This window comes from Mytilus californianus, unplaced genomic scaffold (assembly GCF_021869535.1).
Source record: "Mytilus californianus isolate M0D057914Y unplaced genomic scaffold, xbMytCali1.0.p SCAF_6, whole genome shotgun sequence".
Lineage (NCBI taxonomy): Eukaryota > Metazoa > Mollusca > Bivalvia > Mytilida > Mytilidae > Mytilus > Mytilus californianus.
In genome coordinates this window covers 75,872,653-75,884,863 of record NW_026262712.1, presented here as the reverse complement: position 1 = coordinate 75,884,863, position 12,211 = coordinate 75,872,653, and the positions used below count along the sequence as shown (strand labels likewise).

At 33.6% G+C, this 12,211-nt stretch overlaps 1 protein-coding gene across 2 annotated transcripts in view; it reads left to right on the top strand.

The window, feature by feature from the left end:
* The window catches only part of LOC127704830 (fatty acid-binding protein, liver-like), a 46,735-nt gene that overhangs the window by 32,079 nt on the left and 2,445 nt on the right, over positions 1–12,211 (top strand). For both annotated transcript variants that reach the window (XM_052209060.1, XM_052209059.1), the window contains exon 2: positions 10,772–10,947. In XM_052209060.1, coding sequence (XP_052065020.1) covers positions 10,772–10,947 — 176 coding nt within the window. The remainder of the gene's footprint in view (positions 1–10,771; positions 10,948–12,211) is intronic.

Here is a 12,211-nt window from a genome sequence, read left to right as displayed (position 1 = left end):
CTTGGTAGAGGGGTCTAAATACAGCACAAACAACATTTTGCAAAAGACCAAATGAGTGAAAAAGTATACTTTAACAAAACGCATTTGACTAGCAGGTCGAACAACTGATGTTCTTAAACCCTGCTGACTGCCATTGGCGATTGTCAAATAAACGGATCACAAGATGTAACAAAACAGATCTTATAATTAAATTATTACTAAACAGAAAACAATAAACTTGCGGAAAAGATAGTATACCGCAAACATGAGGTGCAAAAATTTGTACACCATATCCGGATTTCGACAATTAATGTCTCTTCAGTGATGTTAGGAATTGAAACGGTATTTGGAAGGCCATATAATTTACCTCAATTTAGGATAGACTCTTGAATTTTGAAAGAATCAAAATAGGATGAACGGATCATATAAACCCGAAGGCAAATATAATACAAGCCCAAACGAAAAAGTATAAACAAGTCTAAATTGAAAACAACGTTCAAACCTATGATTGCGTTGGATAAAAACTGCAATTTTTATACGTGTGCATGCAAAACAAATTTCTTGGTAGAGGGGTCTAAATACAGCACAAACAACATTTTGCAAAAGACCAAATGAGTGAAAAAGTATACTTTAACAAAACGCATTTGACTAGCAGGTCGAACAACTGATGTTCTTAAACCCTGCTGACTGCCATTGGCGATTGTCAAATAAACGGATCACAAGATGTAACAAAACAGATCTTATAATTAAATTATTACTAAACAGAAAACAATAAACTTGCGGAAAAGATGGTATACCGCAAACATGAGGTGCAAAAATTTGTACACCATATCCGGATTTCGACAATTAATGTCTCTTCAGTGATGTTAGGAATTGAAACGGTATTTGGAAGGCCATATAATTTACCTCAATTTAGGATAGACTCTTGAATTTTGAAAGGATCAAAATAGGATGAACGGATCATATAAACCCGAAGGCAAATATAATACAAGCCCAAACGAAAAAGTATAAACAAGTCTAAATTGAAAACAACGTTCAAACCTATGATTGCGTTGGATAAAAACTGCAATTTTTATACGTGTGCATGCAAAACAAATTTCTTGGTAGAGGGGTCTAAATACAGCACAAACAACATTTTGCAAAAGACCAAATGAGTGAAAAAGTATACTTTAACAAAACGCATTTGACTAGCAGGTCGAACAACTGATGTTCTTAAACCCTGCTGACTGCCATTGGCGATTGTCAAATAAACGGATCACAAGATGTAACAAAACAGATCTTATAATTAAATTATTACTAAACAGAAAACAATAAACTTGCGGAAAAGATAGTATACCGCAAACATGAGGTGCAAAAATTTGTACACCATATCCGGATTTCGACAATTAATGTCTCTTCAGTGATGTTAGGAATTGAAACGGTATTTGGAAGGCCATATAATTTACCTCAATTTAGGATAGACTCTTGAATTTAAAAGAATCAAAATAGGATGAACGGATCATATAAACCCTAAGGCAAATATAATACAAGCCCAAACGAAAAAGTATAAACAAGTCTAAATTGAAAACAACGTTTAAACCTATGATTGCGTTGGATAAAAACTGCAATTTTTATACGTGTGCATGCAAAACAAATTTCTTGGTAGAGGGGTCTAAATACAGCACAAACAACATTTTGCAAAAGACCAAATGAGTGAAAAAGTATACTTTAACAAAACGCATTTGACTAGCAGGTCGAACAACTGATGTTCTTAAACCCTGCTGACTGCCATTGGCGATTGTCAAATAAACGGATCACAAGATGTAACAAAACAGATCTTATAATTAAATTATTACTAAACAGAAAACAATAAACTTGCGGAAAAGATGGTATACCGCAAACATGAGGTGCAAAAATTTGTACACCATATCCGGATTTCGACAATTAATGTCTCTTCAGTGATGTTAGGAATTGAAACGGTATTTGGAAGGCCATATAATTTACCTCAATTTAGGATAGACTCTTGAATTTTGAAAGAATCAAAATAGGATGAACGGATCATATAAACCCTAAGGCAAATATAATACAAGCCCAAACGAAAAAGTATAAACAAGTCTAAATTGAAAACAACGTTTAAACCTATGATTGCGTTGGATAAAAACTGCAATTTTTATACGTGTGCATGCAAAACAAATTTCTTGGTAGAGGGGTCTAAATACAGCACAAACAACATTTTGCAAAAGACCAAATGAGTGAAAAAGTATACTTTAACAAAACGCATTTGACTAGCAGGTCGAACAACTGATGTTCTTAAACCCTGCTGACTGCCATTGGCGATTGTCAAATAAACGGATCACAAGATGTAACAAAACAGATCTTATAATTAAATTATTACTAAACAGAAAACAATAAACTTGCGGAAAAGATAGTATACCGCAAACATGAGGTGCAAAAATTTGTACACCATATCCGGATTTCGACAATTAATGTCTCTTCAGTGATGTTAGGAATTGAAACGGTATTTGGAAGGCCATATAGTTTACCTCAATTTAGGATAGACTCTTGAATTTTGAAAGAATCAAAATAGGATGAACGGATCATATAAACCCGAAGGCAAATATAATACAAGCCCAAACGAAAAAGTATAAACAAGTCTAAATTGAAAACAACGTTCAAACCTATGATTGCGTTGGATAAAAACTGCAATTTTTATACGTGTGCATGCAAAACAAATTTCTTGGTAGAGGGGTCTAAATACAGCACAAACAACATTTTGCAAAAGACCAAATGAGTGAAAAAGTATACTTTAACAAAACGCATTTGACTAGCAGGTCGAACAACTGATGTTCTTAAACCCTGCTGACTGCCATTGGCGATTGTCAAATAAACGGATCACAAGATGTAACAAAACAGATCTTATAATTAAATTATTACTAAACAGAAAACAATAAACTTGCGGAAAAGATGGTATACCGCAAACATGAGGTGCAAAAATTTGTACACCATATCCGGATTTCGACAATTAATGTCTCTTCAGTGATGTTAGGAATTGAAACGGTATTTGGAAGGCCATATAATTTACCTCAATTTAGGATAGACTCTTGAATTTTGAAAGAATCAAAATAGGATGAACGGATCATATAAACCCTAAGGCAAATATAATACAAGCCCAAACGAAAAAGTATAAACAAGTCTAAATTGAAAACAACGTTCAAACCTATGATTGCGTTGGATAAAAACTGCAATTTTTATACGTGTGCATGCAAAACAAATTTCTTGGTAGAGGGGTCTAAATACAGCACAAACAACATTTTGCAAAAGACCAAATGAGTGAAAAAGTATACTTTAACAAAACGCATTTGACTAGCAGGTCGAACAACTGATGTTCTTAAACCCTGCTGACTGCCATTGGCGATTGTCAAATAAACGGATCACAAGATGTAACAAAACAGATCTTATAATTAAATTATTACTAAACAGAAAACAATAAACTTGCGGAAAAGATAGTATACCGCAAACATGAGGTGCAAAAATTTGTACACCATATCCGGATTTCGACAATTAATGTCTCTTCAGTGATGTTAGGAATTGAAACGGTATTTGGAAGGCCATATAATTTACCTCAATTTAGGATAGACTCTTGAATTTTGAAAGAATCAAAATAGGATGAACGGATCATATAAACTCGAAGGCAAATATAATACAAGCCCAAACGAAAAAGTATAAACAAGTCTAAATTGAAAACAACGTTCAAACCTATGATTGCGTTGGATAAAAACTGCAATTTTTATACGTGTGCATGCAAAACAAATTTCTTGGTAGAGGGGTCTAAATACAGCACAAACAACATTTTGCAAAAGACCAAATGAGTGAAAAAGTATACTTTAACAAAACGCATTTGACTAGCAGGTCGAACAACTGATGTTCTTAAACCCTGCTGACTGCCATTGGCGATTGTCAAATAAACGGATCACAAGATGTAACAAAACAGATCTTATAATTAAATTATTACTAAACAGAAAACAATAAACTTGCGGAAAAGATAGTATACCGCAAACATGAGGTGCAAAAATTTGTACACCATATCCGGATTTCGACAATTAATGTCTCTTCAGTGATGTTAGGAATTGAAACGGTATTTGGAAGGCCATATAATTTACCTCAATTTAGGATAGACTCTTGAATTTTAAAAGAATCAAAATAGGATGAACGGATCATATAAACCCGAAGGCAAATATAATACAAGCCCAAACGAAAAAGTATAAACAAGTCTAAATTGAAAACAACGTTCAAACCTATGATTGCGTTGGATAAAAACTGCAATTTTTATACGTGTGCATGCAAAACAAATTTCTTGGTAGAGGGGTCTAAATACAGCACAAACAACATTTTGCAAAAGACCAAATGAGTGAAAAAGTATACTTTAACAAAACGCATTTGACTAGCAGGTCGAACAACTGATGTTCTTAAACCCTGCTGACTGCCATTGGCGATTGTCAAATAAACGGATCACAAGATGTAACAAAACAGATCTTATAATTAAATTATTACTAAACAGAAAACAATAAACTTGCGGAAAAGATAGTATACCGCAAACATGAGGTGCAAAAATTTGTACACCATATCCGGATTTCGACAATTAATGTCTCTTCAGTGATGTTAGGAATTGAAACGGTATTTGGAAGGCCATATAATTTACCTCAATTTAGGATAGACTCTTGAATTTTGAAAGAATCAAAATAGGATGAACGGATCATATAAACCCGAAGGCAAATATAATACAAGCCCAAACGAAAAAGTATAAACAAGTCTAAATTGAAAACAACGTTCAAACCTATGATTGCGTTGGATAAAAACTGCAATTTTTATACGTGTGCATGCAAAACAAATTTCTTGGTAGAGGGGTCTAAATACAGCACAAACAACATTTTGCAAAAGACCAAATGAGTGAAAAAGTATACTTTAACAAAACGCATTTGACTAGCAGGTCGAACAACTGATGTTCTTAAACCCTGCTGACTGCCATTGGCGATTGTCAAATAAACGGATCACAAGATGTAACAAAACAGATCTTATAATTAAATTATTACTAAACAGAAAACAATAAACTTGCGGAAAAGATAGTATACCGCAAACATGAGGTGCAAAAATTTGTACACCATATCCGGATTTCGACAATTAATGTCTCTTCAGTGATGTTAGGAATTGAAACGGTATTTGGAAGGCCATATAATTTACCTCAATTTAGGATAGACTCTTGAATTTTGAAAGAATCAAAATAGGATGAACGGATCATATAAACCCGAAGGCAAATATAATACAAGCCCAAACGAAAAAGTATAAACAAGTCTAAATTGAAAACAACGTTCAAACCTATGATTGCGTTGGATAAAAACTGCAATTTTTATACGTGTGCATGCAAAACAAATTTCTTGGTAGAGGGGTCTAAATACAGCACAAACAACATTTTGCAAAAGACCAAATGAGTGAAAAAGTATACTTTAACAAAACGCATTTGACTAGCAGGTCGAACAACTGATGTTCTTAAACCCTGCTGACTGCCATTGGCGATTGTCAAATAAACGGATCACAAGATGTAACAAAACAGATCTTATAATTAAATTATTACTAAACAGAAAACAATAAACTTGCGGAAAAGATGGTATACCGCAAACATGAGGTGCAAAAATTTGTACACCATATCCGGATTTCGACAATTAATGTCTCTTCAGTGATGTTAGGAATTGAAACGGTATTTGGAAGGCCATATAATTTACCTCAATTTAGGATAGACTCTTGAATTTTGAAAGAATCAAAATAGGATGAACGGATCATATAAACCCGAAGGCAAATATATATGAGAAATCATTTTTTTTTACAGGTAATCCACCGAGTCTGATTGCCATAGGTGGTTAATGGAAAGAATCATTCAATCAGCAGATATATCCATTTAAATAAATTTCACACGGTCTCACCTCGCAGTTGGTAACATTCTCGCACTTCAAGATAAGTGTGAAGGTTGATGGGAATAAAATCCAGGGTTTTTGTCACAAAAATTTACAACAAAAAATGATTGTATAAAGTTAAACTGAAATAGTAATGACTTACAAGTATTTTTTCTCGTAAGATTTGTTGGTACCTTTAAAGTAATTTTTGGGGAGTATGCAACAGCAATCTAATTAAAAACCGGTCTCTCATCGCTCCCGTTTTCTGATATGTCACGTGTACCTGTATTCATGCATTTCTCTAGTGACTGATTTTCAATTATAAGAATTCAATTTGCATAAAAATTCGTGCAATATAATAGCATTATTTTTTTATCAACCAATCGCTCAACATTGGAACGGAAATGACGACGCCTCTAATCTCACGAATGATGTTCACTAAAACCAAAGTTTTTGAAAGAAATGCAACAAATTCGAAAGTTGTCTATTTGTTTTGTCTTGCTGCAACTAAGTCTCCAAAGCTTATATGAAAAAAAAAAATGTTTGCTGTTTTTGGCATAGCCAATGACCATGATATTATTAACAGTAACAATTTGTTAAAGATTATAATCACAATTTTTGATTCAAATATAATCTTTTTGAATAGGATTGTCAGTTTTTCAACCGATGGTTGGTTGGTTGTTCTCTACAGCTTCCTCCACTTATGAAATAACTCCACATTACTGTTAAACAGGAAACTCTTATTGGAAGTCAATGATACTTTGTATGTACTGGGGGTATGTACGTGTACTATTATAAAGCATTTGGATATCTCATTCTATTGATATTAAGGGGCCTGCCCCAAAAAATCATTGGCCAGTTTATATGCTGAATCTGATAAGTTCAGTTTGAGGGGAACCAGTAATTGTAATTCAACGGTGTTTTGTTGTCAGATTTACAATATCTCATCCATAGGGATTAGTAGGTCAACCCCCGTAGCCATGGCTGTCATTGTCTATTGACATTTAATTTTGGGCATGTTACAGCTTAAAATTGAAAGGTCAAACCTCAGAAAATACTATAAGACCATCATCAACATCATCTTAAAAATACATGTATATGACCATGCATTCTAATTTTTTGTTGAAAGAAGTTCATCCTCTGGATCTACTTTGTCATATTCCTTTAAATAAATGCCAAGTGGATATATTCATGTCCAACAATAAGAAAATAACCCAAATGCCAAAGATAATTGAAAGACGTCTAGAGGTCACTACGCAATTTCAAACAATCGACAAAATAAAAACTAAAAGTACAGCCAATTGTTGAAATATTAAAAAAAAAAATAATCTTTCACAATTTTTTTAAGTATGAGATTCAACCTAACATTTTATAAAACTTTGATTTCATTATGGTTAGTCTGTAAAATAGACACCAATTAGACATGTTAGACAAATTTACCAAACAATGCTCGTGCTACTAGCAATATAATGCTAGGTGGTTTTGTAACACTTTTTATAAACATAGACAAAATGTACTGGCTTCTGATGAGTCCTGAGTTTAAATGATCACTCACTTATAATGTTAGCAAGTATATTTTTTTTCTAATCCTTTTGTCCGTCAGTCCTGTTCATATCTAAAAGACTTTTTATCAGTTTGTATATATAGGCCGGAGTTTGAGCATCTGTATTGGTATCCGACATAATTCACATATTGTTGTTACTTAAAACCCTAATATATCTTCATAGAAACAATTTCGACATTTAGACAAAATCTTTCACTAATGATACTGGGAAGATCCCGAACAAATTTACATAGACTATACCTGTTGCCCAATCCAGTTCAATTTATTTGAATAAAATATTGTTTAAACTAAACTAACAAATTTACAGTTTTATGTGGACAAACCCAAGTAAGATATTAACACCCCAAAGGAACATATTAAATAGAGCCATACAAATACGACATGCTTGCAGGTCCTCGGATACCATCTCGCATCAAAAACACATCATGCAGAAATGCACCTTATGTGATCCTCTTCTTATTTGAGTTTTTGCTGCTATCCAAAATCAAAATTGTGGAACATATTTTATCGGAATCATTTGGCAATATTTGCAATCTTCTGCTTCTTTAAGTAAATCTCTGCAGGGTTGGAGCACACTCAGCTAGCTGTGTTCCATTAACGGATCATTTTTGAATATGATAAATGTATTCAAAAAGTAGTTATTCCAAAGTCAAAATGTTGAAAGGAAAACCCCCAATGGAACGTTGCACATGCACAAAAATAAATTACAGGAACGTGCATATTTATATACACGAAGCACTCAAGTATGTTGGACAATATGTAGATTTGATATTAAAAGCAATGTCTAACTAAATAAAATCTATGAACGGTTGGCACTGATTTGAATTAGTGTCTTATCCATGACAGTCTTGAACATTAAAACTAAATATTAAATAAAAGACACTGCTATTTGAGTGTTTGGTAAAGGGTTGCTGTCACTGTGCACCACAGTTCAACATAGAACCCTATGGGGGAAAACCAGAGACCTCTTTATGTCAGAAAACCCTATCAAACATCCAAACATACTATCCACACTGATCTGTGTCCACACTTGTAGTTAAACAATATTCCATCAACATCCCATGATAACACATATCCACACAAATATAAAGATCTACAATAAAGTTAGCATGGCCAAAATTGTCAGTCGACCCTGTCTTCGGAACTATTGCCCTTAAATATGATATTTACATTTTTTTTTTGCCAGATTGATTGATTGATTGTTTGTGTTAAATGCCAATTTCAGCCCTAGCGGCTATATTTGTAGAGGAAACGGAGTGCCCGAAAACAACCACCAGCATTTGACAGGGAAACTGACTCTCGATCGTTGTCAGTTAAGAGTGGAGTCGAATGCACCTGTCATGTTTGGGGTTAGATCTTTTAACCTCAGTGTTGACAGGCAAGTGGTACATGTATGTTCAGTAGGTGAAAAACTTCGACCATTTGGCCACCGAGATCGATGTCTTATTTTTTCCAGAATTTATCAGACTAATCTTATTGCATTGGATCAACTTCATGCGAAAATACCATGTGAGAGATTCGGGCTCCTTGAACACTTTAATTTAGTATATTCCGTGTCTGCTCACATAGTCCGCAAGATACCAATACCAGATTTATATTCTTTTATATGCAAACAACTAAATCATATAAATGCAAAAACCATTTTTTTTTTGTCCATACAATATTACATTTTGACTAAGCATATTTTTAAACACGTGTAAGTCAAGTATTTTAGATAGATCTACCAAAGTTTTTTTTTTTTGTATATTTGTTTAAGAGATGTTTCTTTATTAAATTGCACGTACGTTTCGCGATAACTGCCAATCGTATAAACTATGTGTACAGAATAACCAAAGCAAGTTAGTGTACATAATTTTTTTTTTTGCAAATTTTGTTTCTGCTTTTAAGTTCAAAATTAAAATCTGTTACGATATGACAAAAGCTGACACAACCGGATGGACCAAAAGCAGAGTAAAAGTTGGCCACAGCATCCTGGAGATGATGCTTAATTTCCAAATTAATTTTTAAAGGTTTCACTTGAAATTTGTTTGAAACATTGTTTATTTATAACATTGCAAAAGAAAGTAACTGCTATAGGGTAGTGAAAACTTAAGACACTTAAAGTCCTCTAGCAGTGGCACAACATTTAAAATGATATCTGTTTAAATGTGCCAAGACCTGTTTCCCCGTAGAAGTGATAGAACATTTTAAAAGAAACCAGTTGAACTGTCCCAATTCCTGATTCCCCCAAACAGTGGTAGATTATGGTAAGGGATACCAGTTTAAATGTTCGAAGCTCCGTTTCTCCATAGCAATGGTAGAACATTTAAACGAATACCAGTACAAATATGTCATATTTCCCATGCAATTTAAGGAAATATTTTTATCAACATATGTTATACCTAAAGATTATATATATAGCAGAAATTAACAAAAAAGAGTTACTATCCCGCACACTAGGTCGGTACACTGAGATCAATTTCTAAATTTTATTAACTACAGCTCTTTAAGCTAGTGGATTGTCCGTCCCCGAGTATACCGTCCGCCAATGATACGGTACTGGCATGATTTAATGAATAATTTTTAATTTAAATTTCCAGATCATGTCTTATATAATTGTTATAAAACCAAAGTTGTAATGTTTTCAGAAAAACAGTTGACTTTTTGGAGACTGGCACTGTTGATTTTGATGATCGCAAACGTTATGTTTTCATGCATATTTAGCGATCGTGTCTATAAATAGTTAATTTTTTTTGTCGCACTTACTGAAATCAACATTTAATGTTTATTCGCTACAACTAGGTATTCATGGGGCGCAAAATCAAAAGCTCAAACACATCAAACGAATGGAAAACAGCTGTCATATTCCTGACATGGTACAGGAATTTCGTTATGTAGAAAACGGTTGATTTTTATATGAATATGACTATGAAACTCAAAAATGTTTTTGCCGTTGACTTCCTGGAATAAAAGCGATTAATGTAAACATGACTTGGTAGCAATTGCTACATGTATCTGTTTAAGTTAAACACTTAACAGGAAAAAAACACGAAAAAAAAAACTTTTAAGATTTAAATCATGACATGACGTTGAATCTTATATCGACATGTTATGTTGGCAAACGGGAATACAATCAAGATCCAGTGGTCTAAATGGTAACATGATATCAAAACGGTTACTATGAACATAAGAAAAAAGAATTAAGCTTTGGACCTCAGAACTTGCCGTTCTTTGACTTCTTCGTTATACCATGATAATACATTACGATTAATTGATATTTCAAGGTATTCATTTTGGTAAAGAAAATTGATTTTGTTTTCATAAGGTATTCCAAAAGATCTTGTAGACAAGTACAGAGAAGTAGTAACAGTAATGGACATGGAACAGAAAGGAGACAAATGGTTAATCACTTATGACACTGGTCTAGGGCCTCCACAGTCTTTCACATTTATATTGGGACAAGAATTGGTAACAAAAGATCTTGAAGGCAAAGGTGTAAAGGTAAATATATGCATAACTTGTTATATCAATTTATTTTTTACTCCATGCTTATTTGGCCTTTGCCAGATTCGTCACGTCGTTTTGGAATATTAGTTTTTCAATGTTCTTCAACTTATTCGGCCTTCCGTTTTTTTTTTCATTCTAGCGCCACTAGTAAGACACAAAGAGACGAATAAAGTATCTACCGTACTTAGTTTTTAATTACTTTCATTGTCACATTCAATTTTTAAGTGTATTTGTCATGAAATACAGTCTATAACAGCAAAAACTGTGCATATTTAATCTCGAGAAAGTTTTATGACGAGTTGATCCGTCGGTCGGTAGGAGAGAGAGAGAGAGAGAGAGAGAGAGAGCAAATACCTTATACTGCTTAGCTTATCGTAATTATATTGATTGATATTGATGTTGGATAAAATAAAAAGATGTATAGTACTAGTATTATTGCCAATTTGACAACTCTCTAGTAGAAACCAAATGACAGAGAACTTAACAACTGTAGGTTACCGTACGGCCTTCAACTATGAGAAAAACCAATACCGCATAATCAGCTACAGGCCCCGTGCTGACAAATGTAAATTAATTCAAATAACGGCCTGATTTATGAACAAAACAATGAACCTAAAACAAATCTTATACATACAGCATCAAACGACAACTACTGAACTTGGGACAAGCACATACAGTGGAGGGGTTAAACTTGTTTTTTGGCGCCAACACCCATACCGAATTTAGCTGGGTTATTGGCTTAACAGTACAACATTAGAACACACTATAAAAAATCAGTTGAAAAGGGCATAACTTATCAGATCTAGATCGACAAGAAGCAGAAAAAACATCTAACAAAACACAGACCAGACATGGCAGGGTATTTTATAATATTTATACATCCCCGTAACAAAAGTACATTTAGTACAGATCTGAGATTACATTGTTATGCACTTGCAGTTACTGACAGCTTGTTCAAACCAATATTAACTGAGAAAAAAACCTAACATGTATCGAAGACTTAAATATCAGTACACATTCATCACACAATAAAACTACAGGTAGTGTTAAGATGTCATTAACAGTCAGAGAAAACTTGGTCTCGAGCAATGCCAAGACACAGGTATCGACAGATGGTAGAACGGTACATGTACTTATGTATGTAACAATAATATGTAGTTTGGTTTTATTTACTGAAAACAAAATCAATACTTAAACACCATTTCAGCGCACCATGCTGGTTTTTTTTGGTGAAGAAAACCTAAGTACCCGGAGTCGA